The sequence below is a fragment of the Stigmatopora nigra genome, chromosome 12, assembly GCF_051989575.1.
Source record: "Stigmatopora nigra isolate UIUO_SnigA chromosome 12, RoL_Snig_1.1, whole genome shotgun sequence".
Taxonomy (NCBI): domain Eukaryota; kingdom Metazoa; phylum Chordata; class Actinopteri; order Syngnathiformes; family Syngnathidae; genus Stigmatopora; species Stigmatopora nigra.
In genome coordinates, this window is record NC_135519.1 from 3,553,368 (window position 1) to 3,580,584 (window position 27,217).

The 27,217-nt window shown below is 39.6% G+C and overlaps 4 protein-coding genes across 7 annotated transcripts in view; all 4 read right to left on the reverse strand.

The window, feature by feature from the left end:
* The window catches only part of hhat (hedgehog acyltransferase), a 35,855-nt gene extending 31,905 nt beyond the window's left edge, over positions 1–3,950 (reverse strand). For all 4 annotated transcript variants that reach the window (XR_013328146.1, XM_077730176.1, XM_077730175.1 and 1 more), the window contains exons 1-7: positions 3,819–3,950; positions 3,180–3,329; positions 3,038–3,102; positions 2,831–2,944; positions 2,536–2,730; positions 1,330–1,545; positions 1,047–1,215 (exon numbers count right to left, since the gene is read on the reverse strand). Coding sequence is in view for 3 of the 4 variants with exons in the window: in XM_077730176.1 (XP_077586302.1) it covers positions 1,047–1,215; positions 1,330–1,545; positions 2,536–2,730; positions 2,831–2,944; positions 3,038–3,102; positions 3,180–3,300 (880 nt within the window). In the remaining variant the exon portion in view is untranslated. The remainder of the gene's footprint in view (positions 1–1,046; positions 1,216–1,329; positions 1,546–2,535; positions 2,731–2,830; positions 2,945–3,037; positions 3,103–3,179; positions 3,330–3,818) is intronic.
* Positions 3,951–4,118: 168 nt separating this feature from the next.
* Positions 4,119–8,638, reverse strand: myoz1a (myozenin 1a). Its single transcript, XM_077730178.1, has 6 exons — positions 8,447–8,638; positions 6,623–6,718; positions 6,348–6,535; positions 6,006–6,273; positions 5,649–5,808; positions 4,119–4,694 (listed from the first exon to the last, which is right to left on the reverse strand). Exons 2-6 carry the CDS (start codon positions 6,705–6,707, stop codon positions 4,436–4,438), a joined length of 960 nt encoding a protein of 319 aa, XP_077586304.1. The 5' UTR covers positions 6,708–6,718; positions 8,447–8,638; the 3' UTR covers positions 4,119–4,435.
* Positions 8,639–10,954: 2,316 nt separating this feature from the next.
* On the reverse strand, positions 10,955–20,469 carry synpo2la (synaptopodin 2-like a). Its single transcript, XM_077729765.1, has 4 exons — positions 20,184–20,469; positions 16,591–16,742; positions 15,526–16,229; positions 10,955–14,762 (listed from the first exon to the last, which is right to left on the reverse strand). The coding sequence occupies exons 1-4, from the start codon at positions 20,283–20,285 to the stop codon at positions 12,016–12,018; spliced, it is 3,705 nt and encodes a 1,234-aa protein (XP_077585891.1). The 5' UTR covers positions 20,286–20,469; the 3' UTR covers positions 10,955–12,015.
* Positions 20,470–24,331: 3,862 nt separating this feature from the next.
* The window catches only part of LOC144205584 (uncharacterized), a 4,682-nt gene continuing 1,796 nt past the window's right edge, over positions 24,332–27,217 (reverse strand). Inside the window, exons 5-8 of the mRNA XM_077730063.1 lie at positions 26,990–27,067; positions 26,146–26,418; positions 25,952–26,035; positions 24,332–24,927 (exon numbers count right to left, since the gene is read on the reverse strand). Of these exons, the coding sequence (XP_077586189.1) occupies positions 24,775–24,927; positions 25,952–26,035; positions 26,146–26,418; positions 26,990–27,067 (588 nt within the window). The 3' untranslated portion in view covers positions 24,332–24,774. The remainder of the gene's footprint in view (positions 24,928–25,951; positions 26,036–26,145; positions 26,419–26,989; positions 27,068–27,217) is intronic.

The following is a 27,217-nucleotide window of genomic DNA, read 5'->3' on the forward strand; positions in this document are numbered from 1 at the left end:
AAATGCTTCTTTTTTTCAAATATATTTAAATAATAGAATTAAAGAAAAGAATTGCATTCATTTTAAAACAGCTAAAAATGTATAAAAAACTGCATTTTGATTCTTTCATTTGAAAAAAAAAATGAATATTGCTTCTTGTCATACAATAAAGGGTTTCTGTGTCTACTGTGCATAGATTACATTGTATTTATAATCAATTAATTTTACATCTAAAATTTGTTTTAATTCACCGTATCCAGAGTGAAACAGATTTTATAGCCACACAATTTTAATTAAAAGATAATTCTGAGAAGAAAAGTCTTCCTAGCCTTGATTTAGGAGTAGTTATTTGGAGTAGTTTTAATTGTGATTTGATCAAATATTTTTTTTGAACAAAGGAATAATTGAATTTACATTTACTAAGACAAATAAGGAAAACACTGGCTGGGAAAAGTTAAAGAAGTGCAGGCCTAATTCAAATGCAAAATTTCACATCAAGAAAAAGGTCAGTCACAACAAGTCCATGATTTTACTATTATCATTATTTTTTTACTTTTATGTCTTCAACTTGCTATGTAAGGTGGTAGATCCCCAAAATATGCCTTAAACAAAAAATGGGAAACTCACCCTGGTCACAACCTGTTCCAGCTGCTGCACTTTGGCAAACGCTTCAGGTCTCAAAAAGCACGGATTAATAGATTTAGGGATTTTTTTTTTCCCCACAGCGATCAGGAATCTGAATTTACGCTACCACGACTCAAAATCCACAATCTGTGCAATAACTTTAGGGTGTGCAATAACAATGTGCAATATCTTAGATTGTGCAATATTTTAGAATTTACCTTGCCATGACGTGACTTTTCATATTTTTATATTACGTATTTGTTTGTTTTTTTAATGGGAAAACACACTTTGTGGAGTAGCACCGCCAATTTTGTGATACGCAGCTGTGAATGATGACAATAAAGGGTTTTGATTTGATTTTATTTTACTTCTATGTCTTATTTGTCAATATTTAAAGTGGTAGATTCCCAAAATATGCCTGAAACAAAAACCTGGGAACTTACCCAAGGCCCAAGGTGGCAAAATCTCCAGGTAGGTCTCATTGGACTGGATAGCGTGCATGTACATGACATGGATCAAGTATTCGGCGATACACCACCACACCAAGATCCGTGCAGAATTTAAAAAAAGGTATTGAGCTCCTGCTTTGCGCTGCTCAGTGGGCCTCTGCATCTGAAGGAGACAGACACTTCAACATTCATTTATAGCACTTGTCAAATTTAACATTAGAAGATTCACATCACTTAACATCTACTTCTCACAGGATAAAGTATTTGTCCGACTCACTTGCTCCAGGTAGTCGTTGTATGTAATGATTGGTCCATTGTAGAAGAAAGGATGGTAAAATGTGTAGGACAAGAGCCAACCCAGCTGCAGGACGCCGCCGGTGTGGATCGCGGGACGTTTGCAGTACTCCAGACTGAAGCTAATAAGGCGAAGAGTACTCACCGCCACGCTGAAAAGCAGCAGGTAGTACTCCTCCTCATGCTCATACCAGCCTCTCTGTTGGAAATGTAGTGTAAAAAGGTTAGGGAAGGATATTGACTCCAACACTTACAACAAAGATAGTTGACTAAATCTTAATGAAAAAATGAATTATGCATAGTTAAAATATATAAAGACTTTTTTTCATTCTATATTTCCAACTATACCTGTAAACAAATTATTCAACAGCTGATTAAAGCCAAAATATTGGCAGAATTTTTTTCATTTTTTAATCTGAATAATACACTTCAAACAATCAAATATAGTTAAGTTACTATATATTTCATAATGAGCTCTAATGGCATTTTGTGTCCATTAAATATAGTTTAATATCTCATCTAATCTTATTATCTGAATGACTTTATCTTCACTAGGTTTGCAGGGGTGCTGGAGCCTATCCCACCTGACTTTGGGCCAGAAGCAGAGGATACCCTAAATTGGTGGCCATCCAATCACAGGGCACAAGGAGACAAACAGCCATTCATGGTCACACTCAAACCTAGGGGCAATTTAGACTGTCCAATGTCTTTGGAATGTGGGAAGACACCAGAATACCCGGAGAAAACCCATGCAAAATCCACACAGGTGGACCGACCTGGACTTGAACCCAGATCCACCCTCCGTGAGGCCGACGTGCTAACCACTCATCTGCCAGGCCACCCTAAGGACAATATATTTTCCAAAATCACTGTCACATTTGTCATCTAAATTCTAATCCTTGTTTATGTTTTCATTTTTGGGGAGTACACCATTGCTTCCCAATTACTTTCTGTCATGGGGTGACTTATGTTGGACTTACTATCTATGTTGGTCTGTGCCTTTCTTTCAGTCCCTGTAAAAACTTTTTCAATGTGTCACTGACTCGCTGGGTAGTTTTGATCTATGCTCTTTGTTCTTCTCTGACAGTGAGCGCACCACTGCTTTCTGCCGAGTGAATGTGTAATGACACTTTATTCTTGTCTCTAGGGACCGCGTCCCACTATTTGAAAAGCACTGGGTTACACCAACCTTGATGTCCTGAATTTGTCTGATGTGAAGGCTGCAAAGGAGCAGAAGGCTGCAGGTCCAACATAGAATGGGCTTTCTGAGCTGGGCCACCAAGAAAGACAAAGCCACATGCACAACTAAAACGGCCACACCTTTAATTCCCAAAACGCTGCTGGCTGCCAAAAAGCCATAAACTGTGAGCGCCATGACCCAAAGCTGAGGACAAAAGGTAGAAAGAAATGACTTTCGTACAATTTGTAAAAGTAGCAATCTAGAGCCTGAGGGTAAAAAGTGAGAATTTGGTGAGAATTCCAACCTGCGGGTAAAGAGTTCTGCACAATCTAGAAATGACAGCATGGCCAATCAGAGTCCAAAGCAAGGACTTCTTAGCCCATGCAGTCCAGAAGGCCCACTCAAAGTCTGATGCATCCTAACCAAAATCACATGAAAAGGGAGATGACAAAACTTAGAACAACAATAATATTACTACATTCCACCAAAGAGATTTCATATATATACATACTCTTTTGAATCCCTTAAAAAAGCCTGTTTCCAGGAGGAACTCTCTATCCAATCCCGCTTCATGTTCTGAAAGATAAACCCCCAAAATTATAATATTTCCCAAGCTTTACCAAAAAAACTGACAATTATAAATATTCTACTACCTTTTGAGAACCTGTGAAGTTCATAAAAAGAGTAAAAATGGGACCCGAATGACAGAAACCAGTAAAAAAGGATCTCCGTCCGTGGCAGCGGTGCAAGTTGGACCTTTGGGTTTAGTGTCATCTGGTTGAAATTGATGCACTATGGTGAGCCTGAGAAATGCATTAAAATGTCATACACGTATACATAAAGCTTTTTTCCCGTAACTTTGTCTGTCTTGTGGAAAAACGAATGTATTAACTCCCTGGCTCCCAGTGATGGTAATAGTCATCCCATGCAACTGAAATATGATCAATCAATGCCAACCAGTCCATTTAAATCTCTAACAATGGCATCCATTACATTTAAAAGCAATAACCTAAAAAAAATACTCAAGTCCTATGTTGTTTATACAGCGCGTTCACAACCGCACATTAGTACCAGTGAGCGCATTCGACGGAGTCAGAAATGATGTTGGTTGCTAGGTAACGCCAAGCGTTTTACGACAGTCACATGCAAACTTGAAAACACGGCTGGAAGGTTAATTCTTATATTTATCTGTACCAATTGGAGATATTTGTAATTCAATGTGTGATAATTGTGTGTCATTACAGCGATCGTACTTTTTTCAACATAGACAGGGTCGCATACATACGTGTTACCTAAATGTGTTGGGTTTTGCTTCATTTCGTCAAAGGAAGTCCACACTTTTCCACAGCAAGTGTTGATTGAAATTCAACTTTAAAGCACGTGAAAAGTGCTGCAAAAATCGGGGCTTCTTTTCCGGCCGCGGTTCTTCTTCGTTGTAAGTGTTTCATTTTTGCCCGTCTTTAAAAAGGCTGCCACCACCAGGCGAGGATGCGGAATCGTTGTTTGGAACAAGACAAGTGCAGAAGATTTTTTTCAATATAAAATCTTGCAGTGGAGAGGGAGTTTAAGAGGAACATAATTAAACATTTACTGCATTTTTAGAAATTATTTTATTTAAGCTCAATAGTGGGTGCAACCTCATTATGACGAGCCTATGTAGCAATCATGGAAACCTAAAACCAAAGAGGTGCTTGCTTCTAACATTTTGTCATGCAGACACAATTGACAAAATGAAAATGGCACTTTTTATCCTCTTTAGAACTTATACATTCATTTCTTTTGCCACCTGTAAGACATTATGTAAAGCAACAGTTGTAAGCTCTTTTAACGTGAAGGTGCATGCCAGCATGTATTTGCATGTTATGCATTTTTTTCTGTGTTCACGCAGATGACTTCAGTGGACGCTTCTTCACAGCTCCTCGGTCTCTCCGCCCAAGGGCATAAGGTGGGACACCTGATCAGGTTCACCATTCATCTCCAAGTGGAAGCTGCCGGGTTCGCTGCTACCCAACCAACCAATGGGAGTGCGGTTGAACGAAGGTCGGAGTTTGAGGTCATGACCATACACCAATGTGGGCTCGGCTACCACTTTTGTCTTCTCAGTCTCAGGCATTTGGAATTTCATGAACTGGAGGGCCTTTTCATATCCACCATAGGGCATGGCAGTCCTGTCAAAGTTAGCCAATTGTCAGTTTCAGTCACACAAAAACACAAGATTGTTTTCAGGACATTGCTTGGTGGGATATGCATCAAATCCATTCTTTACAAATGCACCAGTTTTAGCTCTGTTTCTATCTATGCTATAAAAAAAAGTTCACATTAGGTGTGGAGATTTCTTCATGGTTAAAACCAAATATATGCCAAGTCCAAGATCAGAACTTCAAATAACTCTAAGGTACTCGAAAAAGTAGCAGAGTTAATGTTATAGTTAGTGATATCCCGATCCGATACTCGTATCTGCGCCTGTTATGACTATTTTTGGAGTATCGTAAAGTATCGCATTTGGTCACATGATCAAATCCAATTTAGTAGACGCGTGCATTTTCCCTATTATTAGTGCTTTTCGGCTGATGTAAATCAAACCCATAAGTAAACATGCTCACTGAGTGGAGCTCTATCTCTTTAGAAAGATTATCGTAAAAGATCATCGTGTAATACCGTGAAACAAAAACATTCTTGACTTAATACAAGCAAAGTAATTCATCATTTAATGGTTACATTATGGTGGTTGGTCATGTCCATCTGTGTGGAATTTGCATGTTCTCCCTGGGCCTGTGTGGGTTTTCTCCAGGTACTCTGGTTTTCTCCCACAATCCAAATACATGCATAGTAGGCTGATTAGACAGTCTAAATTTCCCCTAGGTATGGGTGTGAGTGCGACTGGTTGTTTGTCGACTTGTGCCGGAAGTCAAGAAAGTCAGTCAGTACCTAGCAATAGGTATTCCACTAATGCCAAGTTTTTTATACTAGGTCATTGAAGATTATTCATGTAAACACAAGTCAAACAATAGAGCCCTCAGGTACTTCGCAAATTCTAACAGAAGGCTAAAGATCCCAATTTCTATTCTTCAACCAAAGATCAAAACCACTAGATATTTTTTTGGTGTACTTTAAGTGAGTACCTGTTGAAGGATTTGAACTTGCGCAGATCAATTTGCCCACCGGGGCCAGGCATAAACCCTTTTAAGGTGGCGAGTAAACCTTCGTCACCCTTCATGGCCTTCTCCCATGGTGATGTATAGGTCTTTATGTGCATCTTAGACACGTCATCTTTTCCACCATCTGTGAACAGATGTTTTTAAGAACTACATAATAAGCATGTCATTCTAAATCCTCTGAAATATCCCTTGCAATTGTAGTTATTGAATTAAATGCAGCATTTATTTAAAGTGGTCACCTTCAAGGGAAATAGAACACTTTGAAAAGCACACAGTCAATAATGTAGAACTTGATAGATCTCAACAAACTTTCAAACCAACCTTTTTGCGTGGACCCCTCACCCGATCCTCCATCTTTTCCTGCTTTCCCATGTTGTGCGCCACCTTGTCCTTCTCCGACTCCTACGCCGTCCCCAACTTCTCCACCTTTACTTCCAGGTTTTGGAGGTGGCACAGGGGCTCCACCTCCAAATACCATCCCTCCATAATGCAACTGACTGGCATCTTTGCTGAGAAGATAGCCTCCCAGGTGTATCGTTTGGCTGCCCGACTGACCACCCGCTGTCGGGACAAACTTCTGCAATTCATCCTAAAAGGGAGCAATTTACCAAGGGTGAGTTGCTGATATAATCAAATTGAGTCGGATCATTTTGTGTAGGCTACCATGGAGTCACCAATGAACATGTCTGGGTTGTTTTCGTAGATGAACTTCTCCACCCGCTGCTGCCTCATCTTAAACATTTTGGAGCCTCGGTTCTTGAGCAGAGACAACTCCTCCAGCATGATGTCTTTTGGCGTGCCGATCTTTTTTCCCAAGTCGAACTCGGATATCTTAATAACGGGCTCGTATTCTTGGTAAGTGAAACCATCATATTAAAACAATGTTTCAGTATTATGTTGGTATAAAGTTAACAAGACTACAAAACTGTTAAACTTACCATCTTGGGAGATTTTTGATAGGTCAATGAGGACTCTGGTGGGCTTTCTCCTTTTAGTTAAAGGGGTTGGTGTTCTTGCAGGCATGGCTGTCAGGACTGAGAAAATAAGAACAATGTTTATTAACGGCTTGTAGGGGAATCTTTTGCTGGTTGGGTTTCTTGAGACTTTTTGTTACTTTACCCATGATAGTCATGTCTTCTAAGTGTTTTTTTAAACATTTTTTAAACATTGAGTGACACTACTGAAATTGTGATACCCATTAGACCATCCATTCACTCTTATTTTTTTTGTAGTATCCTTTTTTTAGTCTTCATGATATGATCCTCACAGAATACAGTAATGTGTATGTGATCAAGTGAAAGTGCCATTTAGTTACATCCATTCCAACATCTCCCACCAGAGTTCACTGTTCACTGTCTTAGCCAAGACCTGAAGGCAATGTTCTGAATTCAAAACCACCAAATTGACATATCAGTGTTCATCTGTAAAGTCAAAGTTGTCAATATACTTAGATTCCTGACATTCCCCAGATAAAATTGATGTCTGCTTTGGGAAATGTATAGTATCATTTCGCAGTATCATTAATGGTACATTCTCAAAGTAAAAAATCTTTAACCAAAATAGCAGTTGGCATTTAGTTTTATGTACTACAGTTGCGTCTTCAAAGTTGAATACCTAAAAATAATGTGAAAAGCAAGATTGTTTGTTAAATTGTGCATAGATGATAACACATTTCATGAAAGTTAAGGTCTTGTATACGGTCCCTGTCATATAGTCATAATAGGTACAAAAATACTGAGTGTAATGTTTATGTTACCAAATTTACAATGGTTTAATTTTAATAGATAAATTAGATGGGTATATAGAGTAAAGGATATTTAAATGTTTTTCCACTGGCATGACAGTTCAAGGTAGGTGTTTAAATGTTAATTAAAACATATTTTCTGCAGTCAGTCAAAGAAAGCTTTATATTTAACAATGTTTTGTGAAAAATGTGTGTTTGAGACAAGAACAAATTGGAAGTCCACGAGTGTCAAATTTGCAATCATGATGATAAAAATATTTTTAGGATTTCTTTTAAAAGTGTTGTTTTCCATTGGAATGACAGTGAAAGGTAAGTGTTTAAATGTTTGATTCTGTTAAACTCTAAGAGAGTCCTTCCACTCTGAAGTTGTTGTGATTTATTCTTTTTTTTTTTTTATTTTGTCACTTTTTTATTTCTCGTTAGATGGTCATAAGCACTTCCAGTTCTCAACATGTCGCGTTGCCTTCTCTTGTCAGAAGGAAAAACATCACATCGAGTGACTGTAACACAACCCACAAGGCTATTTTTAATGTACCCATCCTTACCCAAGAAATTGAGCACCGTGTAAATGCGTCATTTGATGATCAAAAGGGTCCGATAAAACACATTAGTACACAAATCACTCCCCTTGAATGTGGTCTTCCCTTTTGAATGAATGTTTCAGGTAAGACAGTTGTTAGTAAATGTAGAGTACGTCAAAATAAATTCCATGAGACCCTTTTTAAATTCCTGAAGATGATTAGGAGTAGCCTCTTTAATAATCGCAACCCCCACACCCACTTTTCAAGGTTTGGTGATGGCATACTAAATTAGTACGGCCAAAGTGGGAGGGTCAGCCATTCCTTTGGACATTTGGTGATGCAAGCAAATCATCCAAGTGGCATCAAATAAAAACAATTCAAAAGTATTGTGATTAAAATGAACATAGCAAGTCAAACCATTGTGACTATTTTAGAAAAAGTACTATTTGGATTATGATTAGCAAATTCTTTTCAAAGAAATCAAAGCTAAAACATACCTTTTTTGCCAAAGAATAATCCAATGGAAGGTAAAGTTGTAAGATCCCGAGTCGACAGATTCCCCAAAAGTGTATGACTAGCTTGATCCCAGTCAATGCGGCACCCAGCCTACGCTTAAATGGCAGGTCGTTTCTTCCGGGCTGGCGCTGCGGGTGGCAGCGGCGTGGCTAAGGTGGATTTTGAGGAGTATGAAAAGCGATGCAGGAGCGTTGAAGGCATGGAGGGGCGGGTGGGAATTGGGGGTCAGTCCTTAGGCCAGTCTAAAGTGCTGATGGGGATATTAAAGGAACAAAATGATTCTCCCAGATGGTTATGGGGCATATATTTAGCAGCAGGAATGTAGGGAAGCCACATCAGTTACAAGATAACCTCGAGAGGCCACGGGTAGTGTTTGGGTTACACTCCGAGTGAGGGAAAGTGAAGGAGAGTGTAAATGCATCCATGGACAAAGTGCAGGACTGGGGTTAAGCATATGTGTGTTCAAGTCACTCTTGAGTTCTTTGTGTTATGTAGTCAAGATCAGGCTCCTTACAAGTGTCAGGAACACATTACACTTGAGAAAATTAAATACCAGGGATTAAGCCAGGCAGGGGTAGGGAACCTATGGCTCGGGAGCCACATGTGGCTCTTTTGATGAGTGCATCTGGCTCTTTGCTAACCTGTGAGCTAAAATATGGGAACCGCTGGTGACAAGACTGAGATACTACATCTAAAACTGCTTTAATCTTCATTTTTTTCACTGTAGACTCTTCTGGAATGCATCCTCTTATTTGATTGGCAACAGCATAAGAATCTTTTAAAAAATATTATTATTTTTTCACTTTAAAAGTGGTGAAATTACAAAAAAATGAAAGGGCAATCGTTTGCATGTATGTATTTTGACTTTTAAATTCGTAGTATGGCTCACAAGGAATAACATTGGAAAATATGAATTGTTTGTGGCTCTCTTCGTCAAAAAGGTTCTCGACCCCTGTCCTAAAGGAATATACAGCATGACAGTCGAAATGAAATAACAGTTTCCCTATCACCAGACAACTTGCAAGATTACTGATAATTCAGTATAGAAATTCAGCAAGCCAAGTTGTGTTTTTGGTGAAAAGAATGTAATAGCTAGAAAGCATTTGCCTCTCCAGAGAAAGTGAATCAAAACGGCAGTTTTGTCCTTGTATTTTAACTCCGATGCCATTGAGTGGAGATTAGTATTTACATTGAACATTATCTTGCTGGTCATTTTGGCATTCTAGATTATTTCGGGGCGTTCTGGTGGAACAAAATTGTCCTTCAGGGGACACCACTAAATTGATGGTGATGATGATGAATAACAAGAATGCTAATGTATCAGCCTGGAAAAACTCTAGTGAAAATCTTGGGGTGGTGTGTATAATACGTTCATTTGTTATCCGTGCCCCTTATTCTTATAAGGGGGAGTGCTGGACCCTATCAGGCGAGGGACACCCTCAATTGTGAGGCACAAGGAGACGAACAAACATTCAAACACACACACACTGAGTCAGACTGAGTCTGAGCAAATAATTGATAATCTATTGTAAACAGTAATTATTAATTGAATAATCAAATCTTTTGACAGTTGTCTATTTTATTAAATTGCCAATTATCTTTAGGTAATTTTCGATTTAAAAAATAGATTAAGAAAATGATCAATCAAGCATCCGGAGAAGCTGAAGATGTTCTTTTTGTGCACTTCTGTGTATAGTTGTATATCTGTACGTTGTAAAGTTTGGAATTGTGGAAAGGTTGGACTTGTGAGTTGTGCATGATGTGGATGATGTTTTTGGTCACCTGGTTTTTCATGGTCTCCTCCGATCCTTGTTTGGAAATGTATCAGAGGAGAGCAGGCAACAATCTCACCTTTTGGCTTTTGAAGGGTTGAAAGTACACTTTACATTGTCTAATTGTTTCGAGCTCCACATGTTATAACCAAGATCAAATCATAGTGTCTTCTTTACTATAAAAGAGGTCTGGGTTCATTTTCAAAATTGAAAAACCAATATACGCTTGAGAACAAAATGGTTAAATTTACAATTCACTCCTGTTTCCTTTTGAAATTGTTCCATATTTTTACTTTACTAAAGCTCTGATTAAAATTCCTACTCCATCCTTGGAAAAAGTAAGATGTTCTTATAATAGAGCTAAATTCGAGGCTACGACATGAGCATCATATTAAAGATAAAATAGACTGTGACATTAATCCTATCTAGTTTATTGGAGAGGAGACTGCAATACTACAGCGCCACCAAATGGCCTGTTTTTATTTATTTGTATTGCCAACCTATGAACACATTCTTACAACATGTGATGCACATGTGATAAAAAAAATGTTATTAATATATCATAGCAATTAAACGGGCAATAAGTGTTGTGTTCTACACTGTGCAGAAATTAGACGCTATATTAGTGTGAGAGGCAGTACAAAACCAGACACAAGTGATGAGCATTTCAGAGGTGACTTTATTTTAAAATGTGTCATTTATTGTAAATATAAACATATTCACACATTTTAAATGATCATTCTTTACACCTTATTATCCTCAAGTGTAATTTTGTAGCCTTCACAATATCAATACAGTAAAAAATAAACAAAAAATATCCTCTAATTGATCATTCATTATTTTTAATTTCAGAAAAAAATGTTAAAAGAAAGGAAAAAAAAGCACCTCAGTGCATCAAATTTTTGACACTTTTACCATCTAATATATAATCTCTAGCCGTGAACCTTCCTAATAAAATCTTTAGGCTGTGGATTTTCATTCCAAAAACAATTTAACTTTGCATTCATACAAACAAAAATATGATCATCATCTTTCATGGATAATGTTGATTCCTGACCACATTCGTTTGCCTGTCATTTTATCATCCATGCAATCAATTCCACCTGTCCACAGCCTCTCATTTCATAAACCCTTTTATTAATGCTAACAGTAACTCCACCAAGTCTTTGCACAATTTTGAAAAAAATCAACAAAATACACACTTGTTTATCTGTAGTATTTATTTAATAAAATAAAACGTATGCATTTACATACTGAATCTAAAGGCCAGACTTATCACATGTGCCATGTTTGCATTAGGAAGCTGTACATGAATAAATAATCTGTAATGCGTAGTGAGTAGTGCTAATTAACACCTAGGTGCCTAAAAATAATCCTCATTATTTAATAATTCCATTTTTATTTTACACATTTGAATTTGCATTTGACCCTTCTATGGATTTGAAATAGATTCTCTGAGTGCCTAAAGCCTATGGCAGCATATACTATTATTTTTCAGCCATTTATCTAAGAAAGCATGGAGAAATATCACAATGATTAACAGGTTTTGTCTTGAAATAGTAATAAAAGATCTTAATTCTGCATTGTGCTCAGGGTTGCTTCTTATTTTGGGGTGAGTAACCTTTCCAAAAAGTGATCACATTCATATTAGAATATATATATGGCTAATTCTGTGGAGAAACAATCAGACCAGCTCTAAGAGCAAAGGTACTTACAACAAGGAGTGAACAATTGTGCATGATACAGTCCATGTGTGATTGTGGTTGGGTTTAAGTTGCCTAAATTGCCCCTGGTCTCCACACATGAGCCTGAACACCTCCTTTGGTGGCAACAAAGCGTGGTTTAGGTGCTTGAACTGGATTGGATTTAAGAGGAGGCAATGGAGAAAATATAGTTAGCTCTGGAGCACTCTTGAACTGCTTGGCTGACTGGAGGCCAGTGTTGTAGGAGACCGGCGTGTAATGTGTCGATACACCAAAAGCAGGGTTTGGAGGAGGCATCGCAGATAATTTCGGAAGGCTCGGCAATCCGGCTATTTGGGAAGAGAGTGAAGCTGACTCTCTGAATGACACTGGTGCCAAGTTGGTGTCTGTTTTTGGAGCAGTTGAAGCAGGAGGTGGGCTGAATAAGTCAGAGTGATTTATACGCTCGCCGAGGGTGGTAGCTGAACGAGGTGCGAGGACTTTGGGAACCAGAGTGGGAGCAGACATAGGTGTTGGTGTAGAGAATCTTCTGATTTCATAGGTACGAGCTGTTTTTACAGGTACCTGCTTTGGTGACATTAGTGAGCTTCCCACAATTGCTGTACAGTGGCCCTGTCTCTGGTTTTGTTGAGAAGGGCTGGCGGACATATTTGCAGCACCTCCGCTGTAATTAAACATGGCAGAGTTTAGTTGGTAGGGCTGCCTTCTCATAAAATCCAGAGCTTGGATGCCCTCTCTCTGGGAGCTACCTCTGCCCTTACTACCTGGGTTGGCCATGTTCTTCTGAGGCCCTGTGGGAATTGAGGGGGTCAGGAGTGGGTTATACCCAATGGGGGGAGGGGCACGCACATTGGGGGAGTATTTCCACTGAGAGGAAATATAAGGGCTAGATGATTCAAGGTGTTGTGCAGCGCCATGCGAGGTCATATCTTGTTGATGATAAGGTTGTTGAGGGGCATCCACAACATACATACCCATGCGATTTTGTCTGCGAGCAAAAAGTTGAGCCCCCTTTCCCCCTGCTTGAATGATCTGTGGAACCTCTTGTTGAACTCTGGGCTTGGGTGCGACCGGGGGAGGAATCTTCCCAAAGGTGGCTGCAGTGCTTTCTTCCTGCTCACCATCATAATATTCTTCAGAGTATTGTTGCCCATACTTGGAGTGTGTAGCCCTTTCATCAAAATTATGCACCATGGAAAGCAGCGCAGGATTTGGTGAGTTCTTCTTCACTTCTGGTACCGTGAACATAGGTTTGGGTTTTCCAACACACCGACGAGACTCGAGTAATATTCCTGTACGACCTCCTACACCAGAAATTGGAACGGTTGGAGCTATCGCTTCTGTTTCAGAGACCATAGACATTGGTGGTACAGATGTCATAGTAATTTGAGTTGGGCATGGAGGAGCAACTGGTACAACTGGAGGAACCATGGCAACTCTATGAAATGAACTGGGATTATGAGCTGTTGGAGTAAAGGGAGCTGAAACTGTGAACTGTGGTGTAACTGAAACCATAGGCTGTGATGGAGCTGAAACCATAAGATGTGGTGAAGCAGAAAGAATGGGATGTGATGGAACAGAAAGAATATGGTGCGGTGGAGTCAAGGGAATTGGAGGCACACATTCATACTGAGCTGGATAGGCAGCATTATGTGGTGAAGCGGAAACCATAAGATTTGGTGAAACAGAAATCATGGGCTGTGATGGAGCAGAAAGAATGTGCTGCGGTGGAATTGGGGGCATTGGAGACATATTTTCATACTGAGCTGGATATGCAGCAGTCATCTGTTCACCTGTGTTAGTTGCCTCTACAAAAGAGGAACTGGCTAAAGGGTTTAGGATGACGGAAGTATCTGCTGTGTGTTTTAAAGAACCAGAGGGTTTAGAAGAGATGGGGGGACCAGGAGATAGCTGTAACATTACGGATGTAGCATTAATTGGCTGTCCTAGGGCAGTGGAAAATGGCGGTGGGACAGCAACTGCTGAGGTAGGTCGCTGGGCTATCTTTGTGGCAGATGGTTTGAATGCTACCGGAGCAGTTGCAGCCCGGAGAGTAATGAAGCCAGGTGTAAAAGGACGGGCAGTTCTATTAAGAACATTACTGGCAGGGGCTTCTGGTATGGATGTCTCTGTTGGAGGCATATTCCCAATGATTGATCCACCTTCCACCCCCATTATAGTGAGGCCACCTGTGGCTTGGGGTAGCTCTCCATTGGACATGCTAAAGGTTGCTTGGGTTTGGTATAAATCTTGCACATTGCCAGGATGTAAGAGTTGGTGGGGTTGTAGATTTGGCATTACCTGCATGTCTGGGTGAAACATCTGAACTTGATCATTTAAAGCCTGCTGGGCTGCCTGCGATTGGTTCTCCTCCACTTTCTTGGCATGATCAGCTGCCCTTTTTCTTTGTTGTTCAAACAACTGGGCACCTTTCCCTGTGGTAGCATTCAAACCCGGACTTGTTGCGTCCTCTTCCCGATCCCCGCGGCCTTCAACACCCGCAGTTGCCCTCTTCTCAAGCATATCTAAATAATCACTATCCCAAGTTGGGTCCGGAGCAGCTGAAAAGCCATCTTCTTCAAATTCTGACTCGCTGCCAGGTAATGTTCCATCTTCTTCTTGTGAGTCCAGATACTGATCTTCATCTACGCTGCCAAAGCTTGTGAGGGTATACTTTTTGGAGCGCTGCCGTCTTTTCTTGAACATTAATACCCCCTTGGAATGAGGGTTGGGAGCATCCGTCAGTAGGGATGCAATTGTTTTACACTTGCTTCTGGCTTCCTTTACTTGTTTGTCCTGTGGTGTATCTCCTCGGTTAAGCTCTGCAGAATTTGAAAGGCACAGCTATTAGTCATAATTGCGTTTGATTGCACTAAACAAACATACAATAATCGTGTCTAAATATAAACTAGACACATGTTTCTGTTTAAGATTTTGATGACAAGAAGACAATTTAAAGCCGTATACTATACAGCAGGAAGGTCAGATAGCTCGGAATTCTTTCTGAGATCATCATATAAACCCGTCCTTAATGGCAGGCTATAACAGCCATCAATCACCTCATCTGTCACAGTAGCAGTTTTGGAAAAATACCAAGCAAGTTTTCAGCTTCTCACATTAGTTAGAGTGAAGAATAAATCTATGAGTTAGTTAAAATATGTGGCATCTGGTGGAATATTACAACACTGATATGTAGGTGACAAGGGTAGAAGCAGAATGCAAAAGTGGTTGGACAACATGCCCTTTATTTAGTTGTTGTAGGTTATTGACTTGATATCATGGGCTGAATTTTCGTGACAGTTGGTTAAAAACTAGAACTGCTTTTCAACATGATCCCAATTGGAATGTAAATCTGCATCACTTGAACAGCTGTGATAGTTTAGTACTTATGCACTAATGGTATCTTTACATTTTTAAATAGCTCTCTATATGCGCGTGTTATCTTCCAAATGTTCTTAATGTTGTAGTGGCGTTTTTGTTGTAACCCCAGATTGTCTTTAACTAGTGGAGACAAATTCCATCTAAGTTCCTAACATACTTAACCAATAAATATAATTCTCAATGTTTTTAGACAGCTGTACTTACTGGCTTGCCTGGCCTTTTCCATGTAGGTTGTTGTTAGTTCCTCGTCAACAGGGTTATTTACGGGACCCACCATAGGCACTAGCTGACTCCTAGAACTCAGCATCAATGCCTCCTTTGCCCTCTCAGGGGAAACCAGGGGTACATTAGCATGCTCTAGGAAATCCTCCTCCCGCTCTTCATCCCGCGGTCCCTGGTCATCTGCTGATGAGATGATGGAAGAAGTCTCAGTTGATGTCTGAGAAGACCACATTCTTGGAGCAGTGGGCTGGTAAATAACCTCCCTTCGTGCCACACCTGGCAGTCCCTCATTTCCAACTTCTTCGTGTCCTTCTGACAAATTTCTAAAGGCAAGTGCATCTGGGGCGCTATCATAGCCACTCATCTCAGATGTCTCCCCACCCTCAGGCGAGGTCCGTCCCATGGGTTTCGCCGGGTTGGAGTTGGGGCTGCGTCGTTTCTGACGCCGTTGCTTCTCGTAGCCCGCCACGTCTGCGTCACTATCGGTTTCGCCATAGTAGGCCTCACTTCCAGGTGGTGAAGTAAGACCACTGGTCAGGGAAGATCTGCTACGATGAATCTCGCGGACAGGTGCTTGGTGGCGGTCGGTGGGTGATAGGGTCTGGAGTGAAGCACGGTACTCTTTGTCGATGCGAGGAGAAAGGGCGCGGGACACAAGTACCACAGACTGAAACCCGACAGGTACTCTGCAAATTAGAAGGGTTATACTGAAATATTTGCAACACCAGATTTTTTTTGTTATTAATTAGGTTAAATTCTGAAGAGGACTCAAAATGACTGACTTTTATTAAAGTTTTTTCGAGTTAGGGTTCGCCACCAATATGATATAGTATGATGAAATACTTGTATGCATCCTTGTGAGGATAACCGGCATGAAATAATTGATGAATGCTGCAAAGTCTAGAGGCCATCTTACAAAGAGTGGGAGGGAGATCCTTAAGAATCTTTATTTAAATGCAAATACAGATTGTGAACTAACTAACATTCAACTTTATTTAAGACGTGCTTAACCAAGGTATTGAATAAACGTTATCTTTTTGATATTACCTTTTGACGCGGATGTGTAATATCCCTGGTGAGGCGTCTATGAGGTCCATAGCCTGGGCGTGTGATAACCCTTCACATGGCTGGTTATTGATGGACATCAACTCGTCGGTCTCACGCAAACCCGCTCTGCATGCTTTGCTGCGTTTACGCACCTACAGAAGTGAACAAAGGAAAGAAAATGCACTACATCCAGAAATGTAATTGCAATAAGCTGCAGATTTTTGGCATCTTGGTGTGAAGGAACAATTTAAATGGCTTTTGAGTTTCATGTCGTGCTTTGCTGCCTAATGTTGCATTTCATATCAACATGAGGATTGTGGTTGTGGGTGCTGCCACAGACAAGTAGATATTTTCCACAAAAAAATGATGCAATTATGAAATATGTGCTGACTTATGTTTATAATTTAATGGACAACTTGAAGACTTAAACACAGCCGAATTATTCCTAACCAATGACAGGTGCCATTATGAAGAGCCAATTAATATTACACTGGCTCCACAACTCTGTGGTTAGGCTAGTTGGTTGATTTAAAATGAAGGGCATATGTCTTGAGTCTGTGTTACGCAGCCCCTCAAAACCACCACTCGCCCCTCCATTGACAGCGTCACCTTGCTGTGAACACATGCCACATGTCGCTACTCAAGTGGAACACTCATACACACTTAAACAGGCAAACAGCAGCCACTAGTCTTCTTCATTTGAAGATTTTCTATTTGTGCCTATGGTCTGTCAGTGCTGTGGGTTGTTCCCACCCTCAAGTGCCTTAGGATTGATTAAAATAACATCAGTGAGTCCCATTAGAAACAGGTGAGATTAACTCACAGTAAACATGTACGTAGTGAGAGTCAGTGTCAAGTGTTGAGCTTTAAGTTCATTAAATTCATTACTTCGGTTTACTAAGTAATTAGAAAAGGTCTACAGTCTTATTCAAGAACAAAATGTTTTTGCAGTCAGTGCTTAGTTTTATAATCATATAGTTGGTTGGTTTAGAACATTAGATGGTTTCAGAACCTGTATCTATTTTGTCACTTAGTACTTTTATTATTTTGCCAACATAGTTTGATCAGTTACCTCAGTACTTTACTGAGGATTTAACATATTTTAACCATCTTTGTGGCTGTTTTAGTGATGAATGAAGTTTGCTAACATTGTTTGTGGTTGCTCAATTTTTATCAAGAAACCTTTTGAAGGGATAGAAAACACCTTGATAATGTGCATCGCCATAAAAATAATTGCATTTATTAAATTGTAAAAGAAAAAAAAATTCCAATGTTCAATAGTTAAGGAAACAATAAATGGACAGACATATTTCAATACAAGTATTATGCATTCATTCATTCATTTTCTGAACTGCTTATCCTCATAAGGTTTACAGAGGGTTCTGGAGTCTATCCCAGTTGACTTGAATCTAGCTAGTAATATGACTTCTTATTGTCTATTCTAGTCGACGTCTATTGCAAGCTCATATCCTCATTTAGTAAAGCTTTTTTTTCAAATTGTTCTGCTTGTAGTACATATCATACTTATCAAAGATTTGTTCGGTCTACTTGAAGTTATCAGGTGTAACAGTTCTGATATCCTTACATGCCCGCACAGACGCAAGTGCACACATCCACATGAGCAAGCAAGCTACAAGAGCAAAAATACATGCTCACTCATAAATAAACACAGAAACGCGTGCAGGCACCAGTCCAGAAGCGCAAACTCAGCTCTCCCAAAATCCCAAACTGTCAAAGCTCCTACACCTGTTGCCGTATATGACGTCTGACTTGAGCAAGCCTTCCCTGCTCTCAGGGGTGAAGGAGCAGGCCATTTTAGATAGGAACAAGAGCAGCTGTCCTTTGCCGTAAAGGTGATTTGGTGTCTCCACCACTTAGTAGAAACGCTAAAACTAAGTCAGCTACTAGTCATTCCAAAAAGGCATTATTAGATTGATCTTCTCTTATCTTCTGAATGCCCATGACCTACAGTTCAGTGGTTTAGCACATAAACAATCTTGTTGTTCCCTTAACATGAACTGAACCCCCCTTAAATTCCACATGACATTCATCTGTGGGCCCTTAACGTAAAACAAGTATAACAATTTGATTGAAAAAAATCATTCATAAATATTTCAAACAACTTTGAAATTCTCCCTTGTAAAAACCTGCACAGAAAACCAATTGAAATATATGAATTATTCAACCACCCACACTGCTCTTTTCATAACTGTTTCAAAACCATAACCCAAAATGGATTAGATATTTATGCTCGCATTCTTGAATTTCACCGGCAAAATGCAACCAGTCTTAAGATCTCCAGCCTTTTTCTGAGTAAAAATTTGCAGTCGCACGGTACCATTGATCAATTGTTGGGTGTGGTCTGTTTGGGTCGGCATTCTATAATTTCAAAACACATTTTCTTTTTAGTTTTAGAATACGTAGTGTGTTCTATTTATCCCAGGTCCGGCAGCAAGTTGGTTAATTTTTTTCCACCCGTTTCCAGAAGATTTCTAATTGCAATTGTACTAAAACAAATATCTATCTATATCGGTCAATTCATTAATCGAAATGTTTTCCAACAACAGTTAGAGATTCCGTTGAATATTGTAATAATTTAGTTTGCTCCTTGAATTTCAACCTGATAGACAAATAGGTCAAACTTTTTCTGGCCGTCCATAATATTGTTCCATGCACCAATCCAGTATTTTATCCCCCTCCTAAAACAGCTCTATTCTGAGGATGCCAAGTACAAAGTGCACAGGACTTTTTTTAAAGTGATGAACTGCATCACCCACCATTTCTAACCCAATGACCTCCATCTTGACCAAAAATAGACACTTAACAACACTTAATAAAAAGAACCTTCCCGTTGACTCATTCGTGGTGCATAGGAGCCTTCTTAATATGTCATCTGTTTTTTGGGGCTGATGGTGTCAAGATTGAAGTCCTCATAAGTGAAGAGATTGGGGATTAAACAGACTACCCTATGACATTTTTTTTACTGCAGTACATTTTGATAGATTCTAACAAAAGAAAAAACTAATTCACAAATGTTAAATTAAAGCACACAGAAGACTATAGTGCTTGCAGAAATCATCACGCCCTGCGCCATCTTAATCCAGATTTTACCACCATGATGCAAATGTTTCCATATAAATCCTAAATATTGTGACAGGTTGAACCCATTCGTGTCATTATTCTGTCAATGGTATGTCCACCCTAATCTCTATGATGGAAAATCATTAACAGTTGGCAAGTTCTTGACCATAGAGGTCTTGAAAAATAAACTAAATCTTACCTATGAGAGGTGGACAAAGTCATTGGCAAGTATCATCTCTCAAGGTCACCGTTCCACTTTTTGTTTTTGCAGTTTGATTAAAAAGGCTTCATTTTGTTCACATTTAATTTTCAATTAGAATATTTTAACAGTAAATAAAGCTATTTAAGTCACAAGTACCAACCTCATTGGCAGAGTAAGGCTCCAAATAAATTTGGGATTGAAGATAGATTACACGTCCTCTGTCCCAATAACAAAACTTTTTGTTTCCACTTACAAAATATAAAATATCAACTTTTTCACAACATGCAACCTAGTTAGGGCCCCATCTTACCTTGGCCACTTGTAGTGGTTTTTGGTTCTCCACGCCGCCTTGTAAGCGGAACCCCCATGGTGCTCCACCAGACAATGTAATCAAAACTTCTTCTGCCACCATTCTGATGATCTGTTTTTAACTTCTTCCCCCTCTAAAATATTAAACTAGATATATCCTGTTTTTTTCTTCTTGGCTGGCTGGGGGCCCTCAATGCATTGGACCCATGGTGAGCAGTAAGGGCCCCCCTCAAACACACAGACCTACGCTTTGCCTGCCACGCTGTCCAGTCTCTGACATTTTTCTAAGTCCAACCCCAAGACTGATGCTCATACCTGAACACACATATGCTTACACACACATACATGCTGAGGTGCACCCGCCCCTACCGCCTTGGCTAAGGGTATGGCAGGAGAGGGAGTCCGCTTACACCGAGGAATGCCTTTCCCAAAATGAGCGAGAGCTGGCTCTAGATCAACACTTGTCCTGTCAATCAGGTCGGCAGTATTCCACTGAGCTGCTGATAGCCCATCCAAAAATAGCTCCACACCAGCTCCTCTTGAGGAACGAGGAGAAACCGAATCCTCGGGAACATCCAAATAGTATCGGAAAAACAGATATCGAAAAAAAATGAAACTTACAATTTAAAAGGACCCTTGTCTTGCATTCTGTATCGTAGATTCGAACTGGCCAAAGAAGTTAAGATTTCCCAAACATTTTTGGTTCATTGGTGTATACATTTAAAGGAGAAATAACAATAATAATAATACGTAAAATGATTCTATGGCGGTCAAGGAGCAAATGTGAATTATAAATGTGGAAAACTGGGTCAGGTTATTTGGAAATGTGGTATGGAAGTTTAACAATCAAATCTTTTTCTTTTTTTTTTAAATTGTCGATTGTCATCAAACAATGGTTTCATTCTTTCATTGTATATATCACATGTCCACATTTTTGTGGCTCCAAAGTCCACTGGGATAGGCTTCGAACAACCCTTGCGAGGATACACGGTACAGAAGATGGATGGATGGACTTTACTTTGGTTGATTGTTGTGATTGCTGCCGTGGCATCCATTTGACTCCTCTGAGAAAGAAGACATTAAAAGCTGTCACCATTAGGCTTTTGGGCATAAATTCCAGATGAATAACCAGCTTAGGTTTAGTAAATTAAGTCTCCGAAATAACCACTGGATGAAATACAGATGGGGACTATATATTGCTTGTATAATATACTAATATGGAAAGTTGGTTCTTTATGTTTTAACACTTGTGAATTCGTTATATTTTATTATATATTATACATTATTGATTTTTATACTGGCCCGGTAGATTGAGTGGTTAGTGGTTTAGCCTCACTGCTCTGGGGTCCTGGGTTCAAATCCAGGACCGTAAGTATACCGGTGTGGAGTTTGCATGATCTGCATGGATAATCTCCAGGGACTCTGGTTTCCGTCCACATTCATTGTAGGCTGATTGAAGACCCTAAATTGCCCGTAGGTGTGGGTGTGAGTGTGCATGGTTGTCCATCTCCTTGTGCTCCGTGTTCGGCTTCCTACCGGTTCAGGGTGTCCCCTTCCCCGACTGGGATAGGCTCCAGCACCCTGTGTGACCCTAGTGAGGATAAAGCGGTTCAGAAAAGGAATGAATATGTTGATATTTTAATTCTTAACCTATTATTAGCTGAAAAAGTCACCTTTGGAAAATTCATTCATCTGCCGTAGTGCTTTATCCTCATAATGATCAGAGTGGCCTGAGAGTGATTCCAGCTGACTCATGAACTGGTTGTCAGATGTATATTGTATAGTAAAAAATTGAAAATACAGTAAAGTACATTTAGAAGGATAAATGTGCTTTTTATGTAATTATAGTTGGTTAAATCGTGGAAATAGAGTTTTGTGTCCAAATTGTTTAAACATGGCTGCATTATACTGCTGTAGAATTACATTTATTAGGTTGTTTCTTTTTTTTTATCTTATTGTAATTTGAGGGCGTTCGAGTGGGTGAGTGATTAGTGAATCGCCCTCATAGTTGGAGACCTAGGTTCAAATCCAGGTCCGCCACTTGTGTGGAGTTTGCATGTTTTCGTCGAGCCTGCGTGGGTTTTCTCTGGGTACTCTGGTTTTCCTCACACAAGATTCCTTACTTGCCCCTTTGTATAGGTTTCAGTGTGCGTGGTTGTCCGTCACATAGAGTTACACTGGGTTTTCCATTGATTTTCCATGAAATGGCCTTTATAAAGTGTTTTGTATAGGTTTGGATTCACCTCCAGGCAGTGTGGCTAATATGAACGGCTGTGTTAGAGGTGACCAATGATAGCTGGTCCTTTTGGCAGCTTTGCTCTGCAGCTGTCTCCGCATCTCAGGATAGCAGCTAAGATCGGCCTTCGGGTCAGACGCTCGCAGGAAATGTCACCCCGCCTCCCCCAACACGGTGTCAGATCTAACGTGTTCTACCTTACACAGATAAAACCCACACGGCTTAGACTCGCGTCTGCAGTGGAACATTATCAGGCTGTGTGATGCTTTTCTGATCTGTCTTTGCCATCATCTTGTGTCCAGCAATGTTATTGCAGACAAATTCATTTTTTGAACCTGTTATCCTCACAAGGGTTGTGGGGGGTGCTATAGCCCATCCTAGCTAACTATAGGCATCAGGTCGGGGGCACCCTGACCCGGTTGTCAGCCAATCACAGGGCAAAAGCAGACAGTTAACCATTCATACTCAGACTCATACCTAGGGGCAATTCAGAGTTTCCAACCAGCCTAGCATGCATGTTTTGGGAATGTGGGAGGAAACAGTACCCAGAGAAAACCTGCATAATCCCAGGAAAGAATGTGCAAGCCCCACACAGGACCGACCTGGAATCGAACCCAAAATCGAGTAGTCAAATTATAATGAACACCTCGAAACTGAAAGATAATTGACCCTTGCTTAAAAAGTTTTGGCGTTTGGATGCTGCATGATGGTACAAAAGCCCTTAAATTATAGGATCAAGACATCTTATACATCTAGCGTCTAAACAATAAATCATGTTACATAAACAACTGTATTCAGGAGTTTCATTACGTTGAAATGGGGCTTATCAACAGTAGTAGCGAGCATAATATCTATCTATCTATCTATATATAGGGTCAGGGTTAGGTTTAGGCACAGGGGTGGCAAATTGCTGTCCTTGAGAGCCCCTATTCAGTCTGTTTTCCATTTATTCCTCCACCAACACACCTCAATCAAATATTCGGGATCAGTGTGAATCTTTCGGACAGCTGGCTGATGCTTTCATCATTTGATTCAGGTGTGGTAGAGGAGGGAGATATGGTAACTATCTCATGGATCCAAAGTCTGCAATCCACAATTGGAAAGTACAGCAGCTCCTCTGTGTGTTTGCAATGGGTCATGACAGGAATTTCTGGACTGGTATTGAAATTCACTTCAGTAATTGAATCTTTACTTTATTTATTTAAATGTAAGCAATTTATTGTAAAATTGGAATGCTGTGTAAGCAGCAAAATAGTGAAGCTGATGAAATTAATTGGTTCTAGAAGTGGTTGCGTAATAGATTTTTCATAAGTAAAAGCATATTTTACATTGAATTAGTATGATTGGTTCCACAATCTTTAAATACTACTCCTTCAACCCTTTAAACATTATTAAAGTATAGCATGTTTGTACGAAATATGTATGCAAATTTGGATCCAAAGAAGGTGAAAAGGTTAAGAAGTTGTCAAGCCATTAAAATTAATTTAAAAAATTAAGATATTTTCTAAACATACATATTAAGTTCAAATTATGTTACTCACACTTGAAAAAAGTATATGTATATATATGTATGTATATATGTATATATATATATATGTGTATATATATATATATATATATATATATATATATATATATATATATATATATATATATATATATATATATATATATATATATATATATATATATATATATATATATATATATATATATATATATATATATATATATATATGAGGTAAAATTATATCAACTATATAAAAATGAACAATAGGCAGTTTTTAAATGTGAAATAACATATTGGAGCACAATCGGTTAACACAGTGAAAAGTGTCCTTTCCTTTTTATTGTGATTAATTTTCACAATGTGAGAAGATTCAATGTTCTTTAATATAGACTTCATTATAACCATGTACTTCTGTACAGTATAATGGTAGTTGGAAGAAGGCTGCATTTAACATTTGGAACTATCGGCAGTCTCTTCAATTGTGCACGTTAAAAATAAAGTCAGCGGTGCCTTGAGACACAAGTTTAATGTATAATATACTTCACAGCGACCTGTTGTGGAGTGAGCGGAGTTCTCTGCTACCATTTCGTGCTCAAAGCTTCCTCACAACTAAGAGCAAAAAAAAATCAACAAATTGACAGTTTGTGTCTAGAAAAAGTAGGAGCACTTGACATCCAATCCACCACTGTTTTACTACAGTATCAAATATGACAATACTCACAACTGACTAATGCCACAGAATACTATTAGCAGCAATTGAAATTTAAAACAAAACTGCATTGGTTGTGAACATTTGCCAATGTTTTGTTTCAAGAGTTCCCTTAGTAGTATCAAGTCTAAATGCTTTCAATGTGCATAAAATGCACTGTCCAAACATTCCAAAGTGACGTGACTGTCAAGAATTCCTGTGTTGCGATCCACCTCGTTCCTGAGAGCTTGAGGCAAGAGATCCATATCTTCATCAGAAGTAGAGGGATGAGTTAGGACGATCCGAGGGATCTGGCAAGGAATTTATTGATTTAGACGTGATAAAAACTCAGGTCATTTACCCTGTCTGGAGATGTGTTAAATTATCGAAGTACAAAATTACCATTTTTAAAAGTTACCCAATTTTTGGGACTGACTTTAGGCCACATCTGACTTTAGGACGTAACTAAATATGACAAGAACACGATGTATTCCCATATATATACTCTGTACTATAAGTATCAGACAATTGGACGAGATTCATCTCATCTTCCGCTTTATCATAGTCGGGTCGCCGTGGCAGTAGCTTCAGCAAGGGAAGCCCAGACTTCCCTTTCCCTAGCCACTTCATTCAGTTCTTCCGGGAGGATCCCATGCGGGAGACATAGCCTCCCCTGTTGGGACGTGCCCTGAACACATCCCGATGGAGGCGTCGAGGAGGCATCCTGATCAGATGCCCGAGCCAACTCATCTGGCTCCGCTCATTCCGAAGGACCAGTGGCTCACTAACTCTGAAAAGGAGCCAGGATACATCCTAGACTGGTTCCTAGCCAGGCAAACATGTAAAGGAGAAGTGACTTTTCCATTCCTTGACATGTTTGAAATACATGAGCTCATTTTTTGCCAATTTCCTACCAACAGTTATAAATCAAAGCCTTTTTTGCAAATGTTTAGGTTCGTCATTTGTAAGAAACACTGTAAATTGCCCCTAGGTATGAGTATGAATATGGATGGTTGTCCTTTGTCTCCTTCTGCTCTGGGATCGGCTGACCACCGATTAAGGGTGCCCAACCATCTGGCCCGGCTGGAATTGGCTCCAGCACCCCTGGCGACACTAATGAGGATAAAGCGGTTCAGATGAGATGAGATCCCTTTCAATCTCAAAATAAGGCAATTTTGTACTCTGCATGATCAACATGTACACAGACCAGTGTGATTATAAAGTGGACCATTGTCATGATCAAAAACTGAAGGAGGGACAGTTCTTCCTGTTTTTTGAGGACATTTCCAAGCACTTTTAGGTTATAGACGAACGACCATGCAAAATATATCTTACTTTAATTGTGTGTTTATCCACATTCACTGAATCATTTCTTTTGGCCAACCCCTCTGCCTCCAACTGAGATATTTTCAAATCAGTCTAAAATAAAGAAATAAGAAGAGAAAAAGAAATCAGATTTTGCCATTTATATAGAACACCATGAGAATTCATGAACCATGTTAATTGTACTGTGTTTTTCTTCTACTCACAATGCCATTCCCGTTGCACACCACCACATCCTTCTTCTTGGACAAGCAGTTTTCCCTGTCCTCTGGCTTCCGCGATGTCATGCACCTTTGGCCTCTGGCGTCATCGTGGGCGAAAGGTCGCCGGTTGGCAGGATTTTCGAGGTCACAGCCCTCTTCGGACCGGCTGACCTGCGGTCCTTCACGCAGTACTCTCATCCTGATGCGACTCCCTGCGTTCCTTAAAGCTCGGACGGCCTCCAGGTGAGTCGCTCCCTGCATGCTTAGGCTATTGACCTTGAGGGTGATGTAAAACTCTTATAAGTGAAGCCTTACAAGTATCAGTATTCAGTATAATGGATCGTAAAATAGTGTAGAATCAAGATAGTCATCACGAGTTATGAAAATATATGACTTGAGCACCAGTGGGAGATGTTGTTAAATATAATATCTGTGCCCAGAAACTAAAATAAAATCTACATTGTTTTTACTGTAAAGCAGATGTGTCCAAATTATGGCCTCCTGGCCAACTGTGGACTATCATTTAAATATGATTTAATATGAGGGACACCAGAAATTTTAATTCTGCTCATGTTCTGTTACATTTTTCAGCTCTCACAGGTTAGTCACTTAAACTGCGTCTCCATTAAGCTCAGAGGTCAAAACCTTACATATTCAAATCAATCTCTTAGTAGCTGGCTTTGAGCCTATATTCCGGTACCCCCTGTTGTTTAATGAGGGGAACTAAATCAGCATTTGTCTCTAGTTACAGACTTGTAGTTTAGCTTTACATAGAAAAAGGAAATAAAGAAGTCAAAACACCCTAAGGAAAACAAAGAGATGGCGTAGAAAGCAAAAGTAATAATACCTCTAGCAGTCTGTCTCCGACATGGACCCCTGCTTTTTCTGAGGGCCCACCTTTTGTGACTCTGGAAATAAAAATACCCTGAAAAGTAACAAGCACACTTGAGTGTCTATCTAGATTTTGCCTGATAACTTTACAGAAATTGATTTATTCATGCTAAGCATGGGTGGGTGATGATGTTGAAATATCTGTGTATATATAGTATATATGTGTGTATATATATGTACATCT

What these genes read in the sequence shown, in the direction of transcription:
- myoz1a (XM_077730178.1), bottom strand. Translation starts at nt 6,707, where the DNA reads ATGCCTGCAAGAACACCAACCCCTTTAACTAAAAGGAGAAAGCCCACC. An exon ending in TGAGGGGTCCACGCAAAAAG is followed by an intron (nt 5,809 to 6,005) that starts GTTGGTTTGAAA and finishes ATCTGTTCACAG; the next exon opens with ATGGTGGAAAAGATGACGTG. An exon ending in AAGTTCAAATCCTTCAACAG is followed by an intron (nt 4,695 to 5,648) that starts GTACTCACTTAA and finishes TAACTTTGACAG; the next exon opens with GACTGCCATGCCCTATGGTG.
- synpo2la (XM_077729765.1), bottom strand. Translation starts at nt 20,285, where the DNA reads ATGGTGGCAGAAGAAGTTTTGATTACATTGTCTGGTGGAGCACCATGG. An exon ending in TTACACATCCGCGTCAAAAG is followed by an intron (nt 16,230 to 16,590) that starts GTAATATCAAAA and finishes TCTAATTTGCAG; the next exon opens with AGTACCTGTCGGGTTTCAGT. An exon ending in GGAAAAGGCCAGGCAAGCCA is followed by an intron (nt 14,763 to 15,525) that starts GTAAGTACAGCT and finishes CAAATTCTGCAG; the next exon opens with AGCTTAACCGAGGAGATACA.